The 22,336-nt window shown below is 45.2% G+C and overlaps 1 protein-coding gene across 2 annotated transcripts in view; it reads left to right on the forward strand.

Annotated features, from left to right (window-relative positions):
- The window catches only part of LOC121581839 (cingulin-like protein 1), a 94,204-nt gene that overhangs the window by 43,832 nt on the left and 28,036 nt on the right, over positions 1 to 22,336 (forward strand). The window contains exons 1-3 of one of the 2 annotated variants that reach the window (XM_041897202.2): positions 9,663 to 9,743; positions 19,873 to 19,979; positions 20,279 to 20,479. In XM_041897202.2, coding sequence (XP_041753136.1) covers positions 20,438 to 20,479 — 42 coding nt within the window. In that variant the 5' untranslated portion in view covers positions 9,663 to 9,743; positions 19,873 to 19,979; positions 20,279 to 20,437. Of the gene's footprint in view, positions 1 to 9,662; positions 9,744 to 19,872; positions 19,980 to 20,278; positions 20,480 to 22,336 lie in introns of those variants that run through there. The other variant, XM_041897201.2, reaches the window with a different exon arrangement.

Genomic DNA, 22,336 nt, shown 5'->3' on the forward strand with positions numbered 1-22,336 from the left:
ATTATTTTATTTTTCATACTGGCCCCCCCGTGGGAATTGAACCCACAACCCTGGCGTTGCAAACCCCATGCTCTACCAACTGAGCTACATCCCTGCCGGCCATTCCCTCCCCTACCCTGGACAACGCTGGGTCAATTATGCGCCGCCCCATGGGTCTCCCGGTCGCGGCCGGCTACGACAGAGCCTGGATTCAAACCAGGATCTCTAGTGGCACAGCTAGCACTGCGATGTAGTGCCTTAGACCACTGCGCCACTCGGGAGGCTGAGTCGCGCATTTTTCAGTCTATTACATAGCAGGCTTAAAAGAAACACAGACCGAACAAGTAGCCGCGCAATGGATTATGGTTATTGTAGTTAATTGTCACGTTTTCTGCGCTAAATTATGTAGAACATTGGCCTGTTGGAAACTACAATTCCCAACTACATCACACAGTTCACGTATGATGTGATTAACAGTGGCTTGTGAAAGTATTCACCCCCCTTTGGCATTTTTCCTATTTTGTTGCCTTACAACCTGGAATTAAAATGGATTTTTTGGGGTTTTGTACCATTTGATTTACACAAAATCTACCACTTTGAAGATGCAAAATATTTTTCTTTGTGAAACAAACAAGAAATAAGACAAAAAATACAGAAAACTTGAGCGTGCATAACTATTCACCCCCCCCAAAGTCAATACTTTGTAGAGCCACCTTTTGCAGCAATCACAGCTGCAAGTCTCTTGGGGTATGTCTCTATAAGCTTGGCACATCTAGCCACTGCGATTTTTGCCCATTCTTCAAGGCAAAACTGCTCCAGCTCCTTCAAGTTGGATGGGTTCTGCTGGTGTACAGCAATCTTTAAGTCATACCACAGATTCTCAATTGGATTGAGGTCTGGGCTTTGACTAGGCCATTCCAAGACATTTAAATGTTTCCCCTTAAACCACTCAAGCTTGCTTTAGCAGTATGCTTAGGGTCATTGTCCTGCTGGAAGGTGAACCTCGGTCCCAGTCTCAAATCTCTGGAAGACTGAAACTGGTTTCCCTCAAGAATTTCCCTGTATTTAGCGCCATCCATCATTCCTTCAATTCTGACCAGTTTCCCAGTCCCTGCCGATGAAAAACATCCCCACAGCATGACGCTGCCACCACCGCTGCCACCACCGCCGTAACACACACGTTCTTTCCAGCAGCAGACTATGATCGATAATGTCAAAAGCTGCACTGAAGTCTAACAAAACAGCTCCCACAATCTTTTTATCATCAATTTGTGTAAGTGCTGTGCTTGTTGAATGTCCTTCCCTATAAGCATGCTGAAAGTCTGTTGTCAATTTGTTTACTGTAAAATAGAATTGTATCTGGTCAAACACCATTTTTTCCAATAGTTTACTAAGGGTTGGTAACAGGCTGATTGGTCGGCTATTTGAGCCAGTTAAGGGGGCTTTACTATTCTTAGGTAGGGGAATAACTTTAGTTTCCCTCCAAGCCTGGGGGCACACACTTTCTAGTAGGCTTAAATAGAAGATATGGCAAATAGGAGTGGCAATATCGTCCGCTATTTTCCTCAGTAATTTTCCATCCAAATTGTCAGACCCGGGTGGCTTGTCATTGTTGAAAGACAACAACAACAAAATTCACCTCTTCCACACTTACTTTACGGAATTCAAAATTACAATGCTTGTCTTTCATAATTTGGTCAGATATACTTGGATGTGTAGGGTTTTGAGTCATTTGGCAGACGCTCTTATCCAGAGCAACTTACAGGAGCAATTAGGGTTAAGTGCCTTGCTTAAGGGCACATCGACAGATTTTTCACCTAGTCGGCTCAGGGATTAGAACCAGCGACCTTTCAGTTACTGGCACAACGCTCTTACCCACTAAGCTACCTGCCGCCCCAGAGTGTCAGAGTTTGTTGCTGACATGTCATGCCTAAGTTTGCTAATCTTGCCAATGAAAAAAGTATTAAAGTAGTTGGCAATATCAGTGGGTTTTGTGATGAATGAGCCATCTGATTCAATGAATGATGGAGCGGAGTTTGCCTTTTTGGCCAACATTTCATTTAAGGTGCTCCAAAGCTTTTTACTATCATTCTTTATGTAATTTATCTTTATTTCATATTGTAGTTTGTTCTTCTTTTTATTCAGTTTAGTCACATGATTTCTCAATTTGCAGTACGTTTGCCAATCGGTTGTACAGCCAGACCTATTTGCCATTTATTTTGCCTCATCACTTTCAACCATACCATTTTTCAATTCCTCATCAACCCACAGGGATTTAACAGTTTTTATAGTCATTTTCTAAATGGGTAAATGCTTATTAGTAACTGAGATAAGCAATTTCATAAATGTGTCAAGTGCAGCGTCTGGTTGCTCCTCATTACACACAACGGACCAACAAATATTCTTTACATCAACAACAGGAATCACTACAAAACTTATTGTATGACCTCTTAGACACTATATTAGGCCCAGCCTTTGGAACTTTGGTTTTCCTAGATATGGCTACTATATTGTGATCACTACATCCGATGGATTTGGATACTGCTTTAAAGCAAATTTCTGCAGCATTAGTAAAGATATGATCAATACATGTTGATGATTTCCTAGTGCCTGACAACCTGAACCAGGTTGCAGGCACTAGTTACAGTTTGAAGCTTTCTGCTGAGTGGGCAGCCTGATGAAAGCCAGTCAATATTTAAATCACCCAGAAAATATACATCTCTATTGAGATCACATACAATATCAAGCATTTCACACATGGTATCCAGAAACTGACTGTTAGCACTTGGTGATCTATAGCAGCCAGAATGGGTGTTAGGTGAGGCAGATGAACCTGTAGCCATATTACTTCAACAGTATTTAACATGAGATCCTCTCTAAGCTTTACAGGAATGTGGTTCTGAATATAAACAGCCACACCTCCACCTTTGGCTCCACACCATGACACCACCACACCATAAAACCACCACACCATGACACCACCACACCATGACACGACACCACCACACTGTGACATGACACCACCACACCATGACACCACCACACCATGACACCACTACACCACCACACCATGACACCACCACACCACTACTCCACCACACCATGACACCACCACACCATGACACCACCAAACCATGACACGACACCACCACACTGTGACATGACACCACCACACCATGACACCACCACACCATGACACGACACCACCACACTGTGAAATGACCTCTGTAGCTCAGCTGGTAGAGCACGGCGCTTGTAACGCCAAGGTAGTGGGTTCGATCCCCGGGACCACCCATGCACAAAAATGTATGCACGCATGACTGTAAGTCGCTTTGGATAAAAGCGTCTGCTAAATGGCATATTATTATATTATATATTATGACACCACCACACTATGACATGACACCACCACACTATAACATGACACCACCACACCATGACACCACAGCACTATGACACCACAGCACCATGACACAACACCACGACACCACTACTCCACCACACCATGACACCACCACACCACTACTCCACCACACCACACCACACCATAACACCACCACATCATGACACCACGACACCACTACACCACCACATCATGACACCACCACACCACTACACCACCACATCATGACACCACCACACTCTCCTGACCACACTCTCCTGAGTGGCGCAGTGGTCTAAGGCACTGCATTGCAGTGCTAGCTGTGCCACTAGAGATCCTGGCTCTGTCAAAGCCGGCCGCGACCGGGAGACTCATGGGGGGGCGCACAATTGGCCCAGCGTCGTCCAGGGTAGGGGAGGGAATGGCCGGCAGGGATGTAGCTCAGTTGATAGAGCATGGCGTTTGCAACGCCAGGGTTGTGGGTTCGATTCCCACGGGGGACCAGTATGAAAAAAATTACAAAAAAAGATATACAGTGGGGGGAAAAAAGTATTTAGTCAGCCACCAATTGTGCAAGTTCTCCCACTTAAAAAGATGAGAGAGGCCTGTAATTTTCATCATAGGTACACGTCAACTATGACAGACAAAATGAGAGAAAAAAATCCAGAAAATCACATTGTAGGATTTTTAATGAATTTATTTGCAAATTATGGTGAAAATAAGTATTTGGTCAATAACAAAAAGTTTCTCAATACTTTGTTATATACCCTTTGTTGGCAATGACACAGGTCAAATGTTTTCTGTAAGTCTTCACAAGGTTTTCACACACTGTTGCTGGTATTTTGGCCCATTCCTCCATGCAGATCTCCTCTAGAGCAGTGATGTTTTGGGGCTGTCGCTGGGCAACACAGACTTTCAACTCCCTCCAAAGATTTTCTATGGGGTTGAGATCTGGAGACTGGCTAGGCCACTCCAGGACCTTGAAATGCTTCTTACGAAGCCACTCCTTCGTTGCCCGGGCGGTGTGTTTGGGATCATTGTCATGCTGAAAGACCCAGCCACGTTTCATCTTCAATGCCCTTGCTGATGGAAGGAGGTTTTCACTCAAAATCTCACGATACATGGCCCCATTCATTCTTTCCTTTACACGGATCAGTCGTCCTGGTCCCTTTGCAGAAAAACAGCCCCAAAGCATGATGTTTCCACCCCCATGCTTCACAGTAGGTATGGTGTTCTTTGGATGCAACTCAGCATTCTTTGTCCTCCAAACACGACGAGTTGAGTTTTTACCAAAAAGTTCTATTTTGGTTTCATCTGACATTCTCCCAATCCTCTTCTGGATCATCCAAATGCACTCTAGCAAACTTCAGACGGGCCTGGACATGTACTGGCTTAAGCAGGGGGACACGTCTGGCACTGCAGGATTTGAGTCCCTGGCGGCGTAGTGTGTTACTGATGGTAGGCTTTGTTACTTTGGTCCCAGCTCTCTGCAGGTCATTCACTAGGTCCCCCCCGTGTGGTTCTGGGATTTTTGCTCACCGTTCTTGTGATCATTTTGACCCCATGGGGTGAGATCTTGCGTGGAGCCCCAGATCGAGGGAGATTATCAGTGGTCTTGTATGTCTTCCATTTCCTAATAATTGCTCCCACAGTTGATTTCTTCAAACCAAGCTGCTTACCTATTGCAGATTCAGTCTTCCCAGCCTGGTGCAGGTCTACAATTTTGTTTCTGGTGTCCTTTGACAGCTCTTTGGTCTTGGCCATAGTGGAGTTTGGAGTGTGACTGTTTGAGGTTGTGGACAGGTGTCTTTTATACTGATAACAAGTTCAAACAGGTGCCATTAATACAGGTAACGAGTGGAGGACAGAGGAGCCTCTTAAAGAAGAAGTTACAGGTCTGTGAGAGCCAGAAATCTTGCTTGTTTGTAGGTGACCAAATACTTATTTTCCACCATAATTTGCAAATAAATTCATTAAAATCCTACAATGTGATTTTCTGGAGAAAAAAAAATCTCAATTTGTCTGTCATAGTTGACGTGTACCTATGATGAAAATTACAGGCATCTCTCATCTTTTTAAGTGGGAGAACTTGCACAATTGGTGGCTGACTAAATACTTTTTTCCCCACTGTATGTATTCACTAACTGTAAGTCGCTCTGGATAAGAGCGTCTGCTAAATGACTACAATGTAAATGACACGATACCACCACACCATGACACCACCACACCATGACCACACCACACCATCACACCACCACACCATGACACCACCACAACATGACACCACCACACCATCACACCACCACACCATGACACCACCACAACATGACACCACCACACCATGACACCACCACACCATCACACCATGACACCACCACACCATGACACCATCACACCATGACACCACCACACCATCACACCATGACACCACCACACCATGACACCACCACAACATGACGCCACCACAACATGACATGACCACACCACACCATCACACCATGACACGACACCACTACTCCACCACACCATGACACCACAACAACATGACATGACACCATGACACGACACCACCACACCATGACACCACCACACCATGACACCACCACACCACACCACAACAACATGACATGACATGACCACACCACACCATCACACCATGACACGACACCACTACTCCACCACACCATGACACCACCACACCATGACACCACAATGACACCAACATGACATGACCACACCACACCATGACACCACCACACCACGACACCACTACTCCACCACACCATGACACCACCACATCATGACACCACCACACCATGACACCACCACACCATGACACCACCACACCATGACACCACAACACCACACCATGACACCACCACATCATGACACCACCACACCATGACACGACACCACCACATCATGACACCACCACACCACACCACTACACCACCACACCATGACACCACCACATCATGATACCACGACACCACCACATCATGATACCACCACACCATGACACGACACCACCATGACACCACCACACCATGACACCACCACACCATGACATGACACCACCACACCATGACATGACACCACAACAACATGACATGACACCACCACACCATGACACGACACCACTACTCCACCACACCACGACACCACCACACCATGACACCACCACATCATGATACCATGACACGACACTACCACATCATGACACCACCACACCATAACATCATGACACCACCACACCATGACACCACCACATCATGACACCACCACACCACTACACCACCACACCACCACACCATGACATCATGACACCACCACACCATGACACCACCACATCATGACACCACCACACCACTACACCACCACACCACTACACCACCACACCATGACACCACCACATCATGACACGACACCACCACATCATGACACCACCACACCATGACACCACCACATCATGACACCACCACACCACTACACCACCACACCACTACACCACCACACCATGACACCACCACACCATGACACCACCACACCACTACACCACCACACCATGACACCACCACACCACTACACCACCACACCATGACACCACCACACCACGACACCACCACACCACTACACCACCACACCATGACACCACCACACCATGACACCACCACACCACTACACCACCACACCATGACACCACCACACCATGACACCACCACACCACTACACCACCACACCATGACACCACCACACCACTACACCACCACACCATGACACCACCACATCATGACACCACCACACCACTACACCACCACACCATGACACCACTACACCACCACACCATGACACCACCACACCACTACACCACCACACCATGACACCACCACACCACTACACCACCACACCACTACACCACCACACCACTACACCACCACACCATGACACCACCACATCATGACACCACCACACCACTACACCACCACACCATGACACCACTACACCACCACACCATGACACCACCACACCACTACACCACCACACCATGACACCACCACACCACTACACCACCACACCACTACACCACCACACCACTACACCACCACACCATGACACCACCACACCACTACACCACCACACCACTACACCACCACACCATGACACCACCACATCATGACACCACCACACCATGACACCACCACACCACTACACCACCACACCACTACACCACCACACCACTACACCACCACACCATGACACCACCACACCACCACACCACTACACCACCACACCATTACACCACCACACCACTACACCACCACACCACTACACCACCACATCATGACACCACCACACCTCTACACCACCACACCACTACACCACCACACCATGACACCACCACATCATGACACCACCACACCATGACACCACCACACCACTACACCACCACACCATGACACCACCACACCATGACACCACCACACCATGACACCACCACATCATGACACCACCACACCATGACACCACCACATCATGACACCACCACACCATGACACCACCACATCATGACACCACCACACCATGACACCACCACACCATGACACCACCACACCATGACACCACCACACCATGACACCACCACACCATGACACCACCACACCATGACACCACCACACCATGACACCACCACACCATGACACCACCACACCACTACACCACCACACCATGACACAACACCGCCACTCTTCTTTTAGCTGTAGTTGTTGGCTGGTAATATAGCTGGAAGATGAAGGGTTCAAGAAGATTTGTTTGCGGTGATGTATGGTTTTATACTAGCTGCTTGTGGTAACATAAAACCAGATAACTGGTTGTGGAGCTGGCCCGTTGTGGTGATTTGTAGTGAATCCACGCTTTTATAACAGTTGGTTCTGGACAGGTAAACCTGACTCAGGTTATTACCTGTTGTGGTCTCCCTGTTTTAGGTATTCTCCATGTGTCGGTGGCTGGATTAAATGCTAGTTGTGACGGCTTTAGGTTTTAGCAGTGTAACATATAAACTGACTGTATGTTATCACAGCAACATGTTCTGCTTCATTGCAAAAATAAACACTATCCTGTTGGTGCTTGTCTGTCAGTGTGGCCACAGTCTTAGTTTCTCTGCAGGATGAGTACTGTATTGAGTAAACAGATCCACCCTGTAGATTCACAGGAACCCTGCTAGTGCCAGCATGTGGTGCAGGGTGGGGCTCAGAGCTGTCGACAGAACAGAACCTGACTAACAGCTTTCAGACTGGGACTTTATTAATGGTTTTCAAAGCATTTCCTCTAATTATAGGTTTGGGAAATGTTCAGGTCACCAAAGGTCTGCACCACCCAATGATGATCCACGTTTACCAAGCCTACCCTCCCTCTACTTGGTGATCACATGATGTGGATGGTGGCTGTGCTGCTGGGTGGGGATCAGAGCTGCCAACAGAACAGAACAAAACCTGACTAACAGCTTTCAGACTGTTACTTGAAAGTTGATGATTAACGTACATTTTAATTATTTTCAAAGCACTTTTTTAGCAACATGAAATAGTATTAAAATATGTTCATATACACCCCTAGGAAGAATATTAAACTTTTTTTTAACATTTTCTGACAAGCGAGCACTTAGACATGGTCATTTTCACATTTTCATAAATTCTTAGGATTACGTATACTAAGGCATTTGTGAAAATTCTATAACAATATAGAGTGGGAAAGCAGCTGTGCGTTTGGACAATTAATAGACACTGCAGTAGATAAAACCTAATAAAAACATCTGCCTCATCAAGGACCGGATTCTAAGCAGACCGGTGCGCCATAGCCAATCAGAGCTGTAGTAGGCCTATATGCAAATAAGCCATTTGCCACACGGGCTTGCCAGCATTCACTTTGAACTGGACTGTGTGTTTACAGGGAGTTGCAACAGCGCGACTTTAGATCATTAGAACGCATTGGGCAAAAGCCACAAAATACACCTGAATGGATTAATGCAAATATGTCAATACCACTTGGGAGTCCTCTTACATTTGGGAACTTTACAGTCCTATCCTTTTACTTAGTGATCACCTGATGTGTGATGCATCCCAGACAGGGCAAGTCAAAGCACATAAGTAGGCTCAGTTCAAGCCAAGGGGTGTGTCATCGTGTTCTGGGAAAAGCCTGCGGTTTCCATCTGGGCTTCAGTGGTGCCAAGGTGCCAATGTCTCAGTGCCATCATGCTGTAGTGCAGTGGTTCTCTAACCTCTCCTCGGGGGGACCCTTCCAGACGTTCCATGGATTTGATCTATTCCAGAGCTAGCTGAGCTGATTCAACTTGTCAACTAATCGTCAAGCCCTTGAATAGGGTAATCAGGTGAGCTAGTTCAGGGCTACAACAACATTGTGGAACATCTAGGGGACCCCGAGGTGAGGTTTGTGAACCACTGCTGTAGTGAAGTAATATTTTAATAATACTTTTGTTATATTATATATATATATACAGTGGGGGAAAAAAAGTATTTAGTCAGCCACCAATTGTGCAAGTTCTCCCACTTAAAAAGATGAGAGAGGCCTGTAATTTTCATCATAGGTACACGTCAACTATGACAGACAAAATGAGCATTTTTTTTTCAGAAAATCACATTGTAGGATTTTTTATGAATTTATTTGGAAATGATGGTGGAAAATAAGTATTTGGTCAATAACAAAAGTTTCTCAATACTTTGTTATATACCCTTTGTTGGCAATGACACAGGTCAAACGTTTTCTGTAAGTCTTCACAAGGTTTTCACACACTGTTGCTGGTATTTTGGCCCAATCCTCCATGCAGATCTCCGCTAGAGCAGTGATGTTTTGGGGCTGTCGCTGGGCAACACGGACTTTCAACTCCCTCCAAAGATTTTCTATGGGGTTGAGATCTGGAGACTGGCTAGGCCACTCCAGGACCTTGAAATGCTTCTTACGAAGCCACTCCTTCGTTGCCCGGGCGGTGTGTTTGGGATCATTGTCATGCTGAAAGACCCAGCCACGTTTCATCTTCAATGCCCTTGCTGATGGAAGGAGGTTTTCACTCAAAATCTCACGATACATGGCCCCATTCATTCTTACCTTTACACGGATCAGTCGTCCTGGTCCCTTTGCAGAAAAACAGCCCCAAAGCATGATGTTTCCACCCCCATGCTTCACAGTAGGTATGGTGTTCTTTGGATGCAACTCAGCATTCTTTGTCCTCCAAACACGACGAGTTGAGTTTTTACCAAAAAAGTTATATTTTGGTTTCATCTGACCATATGACATTCTCCCAATCCTCTTCTGGATCATCCAAATGCACTCTAGCAAACTTCAGACGGGCCTGGACATGTACTGGCTTAAGCAGGGGGACACATCTGGCGCTGCAGGATTTGAGTCCCTGGCGGCGTAGTGTGTTACTGATGGTAGGCTTTGTTACTTTGGTCCCAGCTCTCTGCAGGTCATTCACTAGGTCCCCCCGTGTGGTTCTGGGATTTTTGCTCACCGTTCTTGTGATCATTTTGACCCCACGGGGTGAGATCTTGCGTGGAGCCCCAGATCAAGGGAGATTATCAGTGGTCTTGTATGTCTTCCATTTCCTAATAATTGCTCCCACAGTTGATTTCTTCAAACCAAGCTGCTTACCTATTGCAGATTCAGTCTTCCCAGCCTGGTGCAGGTCTACAATTTTGTTTCTGGTGTCCTTTGACAGCTCTTTGGTATTGGCCATAGTGGAGTTTGGAGTGTGACTGTTTGAGGTTGTGGACAGGTATCTTTTATACTGATAACAAGTTCAAACAGGTGCCATTAATACAGGTAACGAGTGGAGGACAGAGGAGCTTCTTAAAGAAGAAGTTACAGGTCTGTGAGAGCCAGAAATCTTGCTTGTTTGTAGGTGACCAAATACTTATTTTCTCAATTTGTCTGTCATAGTTGACGTGTACCTATGATGAAAATTACAGGCCTCTCTCATCTTTTTAAGTGGGAGAACTTGCACAATTGGTGGCTGACTAAATACTTTTTTCCCCCACTGTAGATAGTATTGTTATTAAGACGGGTAAGGGAATTGCTGTTACAAGAAAATGTTCATAGCATATAGCATCTAGCACTCTGAATCAGGTGATTAAATCCCTGGTCCTATCACACCTAGAGTGCTGTCCGGTTATGGGGTCATCCGCAGCACAGAGAGATATAAAAGAATAGGGCTGCCAGATTAACTCTTCATTGCTCTATCCGTATGAATGTTAAATGTGTTACCTGTCAGGTATTTTAATTGTCTGTATTGTCTACTTGTTAAATGTTTGTAAAGTCTTCATTTGTAATTGTTTTATAATGTCTTATTAATTGGTGTTGGACTCCAGGAAGATTAGCTTACGTTACGGCGTTATGTTTACATATCTTGCATTACTCATCTCATATGTATATACTGTATTCTATACTATTCTACGGTGAAGGAAAAAAGTATTTGATCCCATGCTGATTTTGTACGTTTGCCAACTGACAAAGAAATGATCAGTCTATAATTTTAATGGTAGGTTTATTTGAACAGTGAGAGACAGAACAACAACAACAAAATCCAGAAAAACGCATGTCAAAAATGTTATAAATTGATTTGCATTTTAATGAGGGAAATAATTATTTGACCCCCTCTCAATCAGAAAGATTTCTGGCTCCCAGGTGTCTTTTATACAGGTAACGAGCTGAGATTAGGAGCACACTCTTAAAGGGAGTGCACCTAATCTCAGCTTGTTACCTGTATAAAAGACACCTGTCCACAGAAGCAATCAATCAATCAGATTCCAAACTCTCCACCATGGCCAAGACCAAAGAGCTCTCCAAGGATGTCAGGGACAATATTGTAGACCTACACAAGGCTGGAATGGGTTACAAGACCATCGCCAATCAGCCTGGTGAGAAGGTGACAACGGTTGGTGCGATTATTCGCAAATGGAAGAAACACAAAAGAACTGTCAATCTCCCTCTGCCTGGGGCTCCTTGCAAGATCTCACCTCGTGGAGTTGCAATGATCATGAGAAAGGTGAGGAATCACCCAGAACTACACGGGAGGATCTTGTCAATGATCTCAAGGCAGCTGGGACCATAGTCACCAAGAAAACAATTGGTAACACACTACGCCGTGAAGGACTGAAATCATGCAGCGCCCACAAGGTCCCCCTTCTCAAGAAAGCACATATACATGCCCGTCTGAAGTTTGCCAATGAACATCTGAATGATTCAGAGGAGAACTGGGTGAAAGTGTTGTAGTCAGATGAGACCAAAATTGAGCTCTTTGGCATCAACTCAAGTTGTCGTGTTTGGAGGAGGAGGAATGCTGCCTATGACCCCAAGAACACCATCCCCACCGTCAAACATGGAGGTGGAAACATTATGCTTTGGGGGTGTTTTTCTGCTAAAGGGACAGGACAACTTCACCGCATCAAAGGGATGATGGACGGGGCCATGTACCGTCAAATCTTGGGTGAGAACCTCCTTCCCTCAGCCAGGGCATTGAATATGGGTCGTGGATTGGTATTCCAGCATGACAATGTCCAGAAAAACGCATGTCAAAAATGTTATAAATTGTCACCTTCTCACCAAGCTGCTTGGTGATGGTCTTGTAGCCCATTCCAGCCTTGTGTAGGTCTACAATCTTGTCCCTGACATCCTTGGAGAGCTCTTTGGTCTTGGCCATGGTGGAGAGTTTGGAATCTGATTGATTGATTGCTTCTGTGGACAGGTGTCTTTTATACAGGTAACAAACTGAGATTAGGAGCACTCCCTTTAAGAGTGTGCTCCTAATCTCAGCTCGTTACCTGTATAAAAGACAGCTGGAAGCCAGAAATCTTTCTGATTGAGAGGGGGTCAAATACCTATTTCCCTCATTAAAATGCAAATCAATTTATAACATTTTTGACATGCATTTTTCTGGATTATTTTGTTGTTATTCTGTCTCTCTATAGACTGATCATTTCTTTGTCAGTGGGCAAACGTACAAAATCAGCAGGGGATCAAATACCCCGTAGCACTCACCTCTGTCATCATGAAGCGCTTTGAGAGACTAGTCAAGGATCATATCACCTCTACCTTACCTGTCACCCTAGACCCACATCAATTTGCTTACCGCCCCCAATAGATCCACAGACGATGCAATCGCCATCACACTGCACACTGCCCTATCCCATCTGGACAAGAGGAATACCTATGTAAGAATGCTGTTCATTGACTATAGCTCAGCATTCAACACCATAGTACCCTCCAAGCTCATCATTAAGCTCGGGGCCCTGGGTCTGAACCCCGCTGTGCAACTGGGTCCTGGACTTACTGACGGGCCGCCCCCAGGTGGTGAAGGTAGGAAACAACATCTCCACTTCGCTGATCCTCAACACTAGGGCCCCACAAGGGTGTGTGCTCAGCCCCCTCCTGTACTCCCTGTTCACCCATGACTGCGTGGCCAAGCACGCCTCCAATTCAATCATCAAGTTTGCAGACGACACATCAATGACATAAATCCAGGGATTTTGATTGGGGAAGCAGCGAACCTTCACTGTGGGGACAACATCGCGATGCATTTCCTTATGAAGCCGGTGACGGAGGTGGTTAGCTCGCCGATGTTATCGGCGGAGTCTCGGAACATATTCCAATCAGCGCTAGCAAATTCTGATGACCATTTCTCAACAGAGCGAGTCACGGGTACTTCCTGTTTGAGCTTCTGCTTGCAAACAGAAACAGGAGTACGGAGTCATGATCTGATTTGCCGAATGGCAGATGAGGGAGGGCCTTGAATGCTTGCTTGTGAGTAGAGTAACAGTGGTCTAGGACTTCATCGCCCCTAGTGGCGAAGGAGACGTGTTGATGGAAGTTGGGCATCACGTGTCTTAATGACGCGGAATTAAAATCGCCGGCGACAAGAAAGGATGTAAGTTTTCCTGCTTGTTTATAGCCTTGTACAGTTCGTTAAGTGCCAGTTTGTTATATTTCTTGTCCTGAGGTGGAATGTATACAACAGTTCACGATAACGGCTGAAAACTAGAAGGGTCGGCATTTCAACATCAGATATTCCAAGACGGGTGAACAATGGGTCAAGGCTACCACTGCACTCAAGTCAGCACACCATATGTTGCTGATGAAGAAGCAAACCCCTCCCCCTCTTAATTTCCCTGACTCAACTGTCCTGTCCGTCCGCTCCGGAGAATCCATGGGGGGTATCTTGTCCGAAAGTCATGTTTCAGAAAAGCGGAGAATATTGCAGTTACGAGAGTCCCGTTGGTAGCAAATCCGCGATCAGAGGTCATCCATCTTATTGTCAAGTGACTTTATCTTTGGCCTTTAGAATGGAGGGAAGAGGTGGCCGTTTTTTACCTTCGCCTTAATCTCACCAGGACTCCCCATCTCCTGCCTCTGTAACACCGGCATTTCCTCTTGCATATCTGAAAATTTGGGTCAGAATTACAGAAAGAGCCCAGCGCCGATTAGTCGAAGTTGAAGCCGGAATTGGGGTAAGTAACTGCCGATCTGATGTTCAAAAGTTATTGTCGGTTATAAGAAATGATACATTTAGTGCAAAAACAAAGTAAAGATAAACACCAAAAGAAGCAAAGTTGGGTCGTACTGCGCCATCGCTCCAGTTCCTGTACCACAAACAAACCCCTCCGCCTTCCTTTTTCCCAGAGAGTTATTTCTTCATGTCCGCGCGATGGACGGAGAAACCCATCTGGCTGAATGGACAGGGGCAGTATGTCCAGAGAGAGACATAATTCCGTGGAACAGAGGATGTTACAATACCTTATGTCTCTCTGGAAGCGGATCCTCGCCCTGAGCTCGTCTACCTTATTTTCCAGGGACTGAATGTTAGCGAGTAGTATACTCTGAAGCGGTGGATGGTCCTGAGTCGGACTGGGACCCCACTTCTTCTTCCTCTTCTCCGGCATCGCCGTTTTGGAGCTCTATTCATCCCCCAGGAGGAATAGAGCTGCCTCAGGAAGTTCAAACAAAGGATCCAGGTCAGGGAAGTAGAATTTCTGCTCGAATTTCTGGTGAGTGACCGCTAACCTAATGTCGAAAAGTTATTTTCGGCTGTAGGTAATAATACAACAAACTTTCTGAGCAAATAATGTAAGAAATAACACGCACAAAACAAATACTGCAGAGTTGGCTAAGAGCTAGAAACAGGGCGACCGTGTCTGTCAGCTCCATCGTGTCAACACCAGTAACCTGTGTGTGTAACCTGATAAGTGTGTGGTGTAAAATGGAAATGTGTTTTTTTGCATATCCCACTCCCCCTGAGACACAATCAGAGAGTGGGATCACGGCCAGGGTCTGTCATTATTGACGTCGATCATGGCGCAATTAGGGCTAAGTGCCTTGCTCGAGGGCAGATCAAACGATTGTTCACCCAGTGAGCTCTGGGATTCAAACTAGCAACCTTTCGGTTACTGGCCAATGCTCTAACCACTGGGATACCTGCTGCCCATAACGGGCCACTCATGAATAACCTCACTACATCACCCATTTGGTGAAATATATCTCTCTCAACTCAGACATCTTACTCCTTCAATATCTTCCTCTCCTCATCGGATCAATCCTATCTGTTACAGTTTCATTCTGAGTAGTTCAAATTGTGCTGCCTTTTTCTTTCAGTGTTTGATTGATTTGTGAACTCTCTCATCTGCAGAAGTGAGGGGTTGCTGATGAGATATTTTGAGCTGTGTGTTGAAACTTGTGTCTTTCATATATGCTTCTGTAATATCAAGACAAAGACTAGAGTGTCTCTGTGCATTGGACAGCTTCTCTGTCAGCTAACAGGGAGAAAGACTAGAGCGTCTCTGTGCATCGGACAGCTTCTCTGTCAGTTAACAGGGAGAAGAAAGACTAGAGCGTCTCTGTGCATCGGACAGCTTCTCTGTCAGCTAACAGGGAGAAAGACTAGAGCGTCTCTGTGCATCGGACAGCTTCTCTGTCAGCTAACAGGGAGAAAGACTAGAGCGTCTCTGTGCATCGGACAGCTTCTCTGTCAGTTAACAGGGAGAAGAAAGACTAGAGCGTCTCTGTGCATCGGACAGCTTCTCTGTCAGTTAACAGGGAGAAGAAAGACTAGAGCGTCTCTGTGCATCGGACAGCTTCTCTGTCAGCTAACAGGGAGTAGAAAGACTAGAGCGTCTCTGTGCATCGGACAGCTTCTCTGTCAGCTAACAGGGAGAAAGACTAGAGTGTCTCTGTGCATCGGACAGCTTCTCTGTCAGCTAACAGGGAGGAAGACTAGAGCGTCTCTGTGCATCGGACAGCTTCTCTGTCAGCTAACAGGGAGAGAAAGACTAGAGCGTCTCTGTGCATCGGACAGCTTCTCTGTCAGCTAACAGGGATAGAAAGACTAGAGTGTCTCTGTGCATCGGACAGCTTCTCTGTCAGCTAACAGGGAGTAGAAAGACTAGAGCGTCTCTGTGCATCGGACAGCTTCTCTGTCAGCTAACAGGGAGTAGAAGACTAGAGCGTCTCTGTGCATCGGACAGCTTCTCTGTCAGCTAACAGGGAGAAAGACTAGACTGTCTCTGTGTTAGCCTTTTGTTCTCACTCAGATACATAATACTACATAATACTACATAATACTACATAATACTACATAATACTACATAATACTACATAATACTACATAATACTACATGCTTTATTAGCTGGAATTGCAGGCTCCCTAATTAGACCTGGTTTTTATTTAATACCATTATTCATTGAGTCATTAATAACGTATTTTTAATACCATTATTAATCCCTTCAAACATAGATTTGTCCAAAAATAATACTCACCATTTTAGGTAACTGAGGTTTATGTCTGTTAACCCTTAAGCCACCAACATATTTTACATACATGGATTACCAATGGGGTCGTTTTGAAGAAACTATTGGATAAAGAAAACACAATCATAGCAAAATGTAAACGTATATCTTATTAAAACATAATTAGACATGGAAATAATGAGGTTTAAAATGTGAAAAAGAACCAAAACACAGTCTTTAAATGTACATGATTGGGAGGTTGCTAACAGTAACATAGTATAGAAAGTATACATTCATTAATTTTATGGATTATAATGCATTTAAAAAGTAGTAAAACATACATTTATTCCATTTGACAGGGATTTTAAAACCTTTACACAACGAACGCTTGATGTGATAAAACACATAGCTAGCTATGTGTGTTGGAAGAACGTACACAATGATGAAGGAGTGAACTGTGTTCATATACATCCACAATGATGATGGAGTGAACTGTGTTCATCATATACATCCGCAATGATGATGGAGTGAACTGTGTTCATCATATACATCCACAATGATGATGTGCTATTTATGTTTTATTCTCTAAGCGTTTGAGTAGCTTGACAGCTGGCGATCAGCTCTGCGTGAGCCCGCCGTGTGTGTGTGTGTATCACTGCTGCATGCTGGGTAGACCTCGTTTCCAACGCCGCATAAACAAAAGGTTAATGAGGGTTCACAGCTTTTTGTTTATCCCTTCAGCAGATGCCAACAGATTTACACACACACACACACACACACACACACACATACACACACACTTCGGGCTCACACAGAGCAGATCTGCATGAAACTCAGCCCTAATCACTGGGGGCCCGTGTGCTGTGTTTTAGCCAACAGCTAGACAAACGAATAACCACTTATGACCATTTCTCTATGTAATTACTGCAGTTCATGGATGGATATTGGCTACTTCCTGACGGGAATAAATATCTTTCTAGTCTCATCATGTTTTCCTGTTTTTAGTTTTGGCCCCATCGTGGTTTGATTGATTAATTTGATAGATATGCATGACTGATCAAAGTGATCAAAGCAATTGTGGGATGCGTTGTTGTATTGTGGATGTTTTCTCTGAACGTCCATGCTTTCCTGATATTCTGCTGTTGTTGTCATAGTGACAAATATGTCATATAGTCATTATGGGAGACTTTGACGAAACAGCAGTGATGTGCATTTTCATCAAAGGCTTTCCTATGGGTGTTACTTCCCTCAAACCCAAATGTCAGGTTCCTGTCTTTCTGTGTCACTCTGCTGTATACAGATGATTAAATACTGCCCTCCAGTGGAGAGATTACGACTCAACAGCACGCTTTTCTCAGTGTGTTGAGAGTGTTATGGTCAAATAATAATATCTTCGTCTTGAGTAGTAGTTGTGTTGTGATTAATCATTGACTTGACAAGTACTGTTTTAGAGTTTTTATGTCTACGATAACATTGTGGTATTTGCTTAAGGACACACTAGTTTATGTTCTTCCCTTTAGCTTGTCTAGCTGTCAAAGGAAATGTCACTCGATGAGGAAAAATGAACCAAAGCCACAACACTGAGGTTATCATGAAAAAGGGCTTGATATCTATTTGTGTACGTGTTAGTCTCACGTAACCATAGTCCCCGGTCTCACGTTACCATAGTCCCCGGTCTCACCTAACCATAGTCCCCGGTCTCACGTAACCATAGTCCCCGGTCTCACGTAACCATAGTCCCCGGTCTCACGTAACCATAGTCCCCGGTCTCACGTTACCATAGTCCCCGGTCTCACCTAACCATAGTCCCCGGTCTCACGTAACCATAGTCCCCGGTCTCACGTAACCATAGTCCCCGGTCTCACGTTACCATAGTCCCCGGTCTCGAAAGTTACCAAAGTCCACGGTCTCACGTTACCATAGTTCCCGGTCTCACGTTACCATAGTCCCCGGTCTCACGTTACCATAGTCCCCGGTCTCACGTTACCATAGTCCCCGGTCTCACGTTACCATATTCCCAGGTCTCGAAAGATGCCAAAGTCCACGGTCTCACGTTACCATAGTCCCCGGTCTCGAAAGTTACCAAAGTCCACGGTCTCACGTTACCATAGTTCCCGGTCTCACGTTACCATAGTCCCCGGTCTCACGTTACCACAGTCCCCGGTCTCACGTTACCATAGTTCCAGGTCTCACATTACCATAGTCCCAGGTCTCACATTACCATAGTCCCAGGTCTCACGTTACCATAGTCCCAGGTCTCGAAAGATGCCAAAGTCCACGGTCTCACGTTACCATAGTCCCAGGTCTCACGTTACCATAGTCCCCGGTCTCACGTTACCATAGTCCCAGGTCTCACGTTACCATAGTCCCCGGTCTCACGTTACCATAGTCCCAGGTCTCACGTTACCATAGTCCCAGGTCTCACGTTACCACAGTCCCAGGTCTCACATTACCAAAGTCTCAGGTCTCACGTTACCATAGTCCCCGGTCTCGAAAGATGCCAAAGTCCATGGTCTCACGTTACCATAGTCCCCGGTCTCACGTTACCATAGTCCCCGGTCTCACGTTACCATAGTCCCCGGTCTCACGTTACCATAGTCCCCGGTCTCGAAAGCCAGGAGTCCTATATGTACTGTAGACTGAACCCTCTCACACATAACAGGAGACTGGTTTTCAGAAAGGCCTAATGCTGAAAAAATTACAATAAACCTTTTTCTGTGTTTCAGCCTGAAAGAGGTTCAACAACGTCTGGAGCACCTGAGCTGAGTGACTTGGAGGGCCAGAGAATAGAGGTTGAGACAACAGAGAGGCCCAAAACGTAGAGGCTTGTACTGTGAGTACTGGAATCTATCGGTTGGGCTTTTCCATTTAGGCTAGTCTGGTTTAGTCTTGTCTAGGCTCTACAGGTAGCTACTCTCTCCAGGCACTGTATTGACTGTGTTCTAAAACGCGGTAACACTTTTATTTAAAGGGTACCTACATAAGGGCTTCATAACACATTCATAAGAGCAGTGTGTAACCATGTTATCAATGGCATAGTGTTAGCTATTATGCTAACATGCTAACATGGGTTTTGTGTGTGGACAATGGTTTATGTATGCTAACACTGTGGCCTGTCTCTGTGGAACCCAGTGGTCGCTGCTTGCCTGGTGGGAGCTGGAGGGGTGTGTTTAGCAGGGAGAGCAGCCCAGGCAGACAAGCTGAGGTTTCAGGAACAGGGCCTGACCTCTCTACTGGACATACTGAGAGGAGACTACCAGACTACAAGACTACAGGGTCACCCACCACAACATGCAAGGGAAGAGTGAACAAGAACACCAAGACAATAACATGGTACGGTTAAAATCTCTCTCTCTCTTTCACTCCCTCTTTCATCTCTCTCTCTCTCTCTCTCTCTCTCTCTCTCTCTCTCTCTCTCTCTCTCTCTCTCTCTCTCTCTCTCTCTCTCTCTCTCCTCATTCTTCTTCCTTCAGACTGATATCTAAATTATTAGCCAAATAAGCCTTTAAATCTCTTGTCCTTTAACCATTGCATGTACATACATCAATCACAAAAGGATGGTAGCTGCAGTAAAATATGTCCAGCTGTTGTCAGTTTCCTCCCAGAGATGTATAGTGAGCTGTATGGAAACATCTGGAACAGTCTCCTATCAGAGATCAGCTAGCTGGATGGAAACATCTGGAACAGTCTCCTATCAGAGATCAGCTAGCTGTATGGAAACATCTGGAACAGTCTCCTATCAGAGATCAGCTAGCTGTATGGAAACATCTGGAACAGTCTCCTATCAGAGATCAGCTAGCTGTATGGAAACATCTGGAACAGTCTCCTATCAGAGATCAGCTAGCTGTATGGAAACATCTGGAACAGTCTCCTATCAGAGATCAGCTAGCTGTATGGAAACATCTGGAACAGTCTCCTATCAGAGATCAGCTAGCTGTATGGAAACATCTGGAACAGTCTCCTATCAGAGATCAGCTAGCCGTATGGAAACATCTGGAACAGTCTCCTATCAGAGATCAGCTAGCTGTATGGAAACATCTGGAACAGTCTCCTATCAGAGATCAGCTAGCTGTATGGAAACATCTGGAACAGTCTCTTGTCACAACTGGTTTTTTTCATGGTGAAATTATGAGAATTCACAGAATCAGTCTCTCTTGTCTGTGTCATGTTCATACGGTTGACATGAAATGTGTAGAGACAAATACGGTCTATTCTGAACATCAGAATTGTTACGTGCTCGTACTCACACACTCACACACTCACACACACACACACACTCACAATCACACACACACACACACTCACACTCACACACACACTTAACTGGGTAACGTGAGTGATTTTCCCTAATGATATTGAAAGGCATTGGACTCCATGACAAACCATCTGTAAAAAAATAATATAATAATCAATTAAAACAGCATTTGCTAAATGTTGTTATGTTTAGAGGCAATAATCCCTAACCAGGGATTAAACTGTGGGTAATAGAGGGCTCAGTATTAGTGAGAGTACTAAATTAACAGCACCTTCCTAAACACACATACGGTGCGTTCACAGGCAGGCAGGGTTTACAGTAGTACAGGATTGTATGAGATCTGGGTCAGGTCTTGTTTTCTAACTCTGAACCATATGTCTGTGTGCCGGGCCACCGAGGAATAGTGCAAAGGCCCGGGGTTTCTCTCAAGCCGTGGTTACACTTGCATAAAAAAACAAAAAAAGAGCCCACTGCCTTTAAAAAGCAACAAATCCTTTTGGAAACGGCCCCATGTGGCATCAATAGGATAATTTTGGTCATAAAGTCAGTCTCATCTAAAATGGAGTTTGGAACATCCGTGCATCACAACGGGGTAAATGAAGGGTGGGTTTTTATTTGAAGATGTCCATTTGCCCACTAACATGGGGTGAACAGCTGTGGTGATTGCTCTCTATCCAATAGCACCTGCTTAGCAGCTCTGACTGTGTTTACATAAGACAACACGTCACAAACATTTTTTACTTGACAAATACTGCACCAAACACCTTAGTTAGATGTCAAACTGCTCAACAAAAAAACATCCTCGGCAAAAACATAAAAAAAAAAAAATATTACAGATTTCTTGAGTTATCTTACATTCATTCTGCGGATTTTGGGTGCGTGAAATAGGCTACAGCGTCTCATGGGGGACAAACATCATTAACGAAATGCGGAAT

Source organism: Coregonus clupeaformis, chromosome 15, assembly GCF_020615455.1.
Source record: "Coregonus clupeaformis isolate EN_2021a chromosome 15, ASM2061545v1, whole genome shotgun sequence".
NCBI lineage: Eukaryota > Metazoa > Chordata > Actinopteri > Salmoniformes > Salmonidae > Coregonus > Coregonus clupeaformis.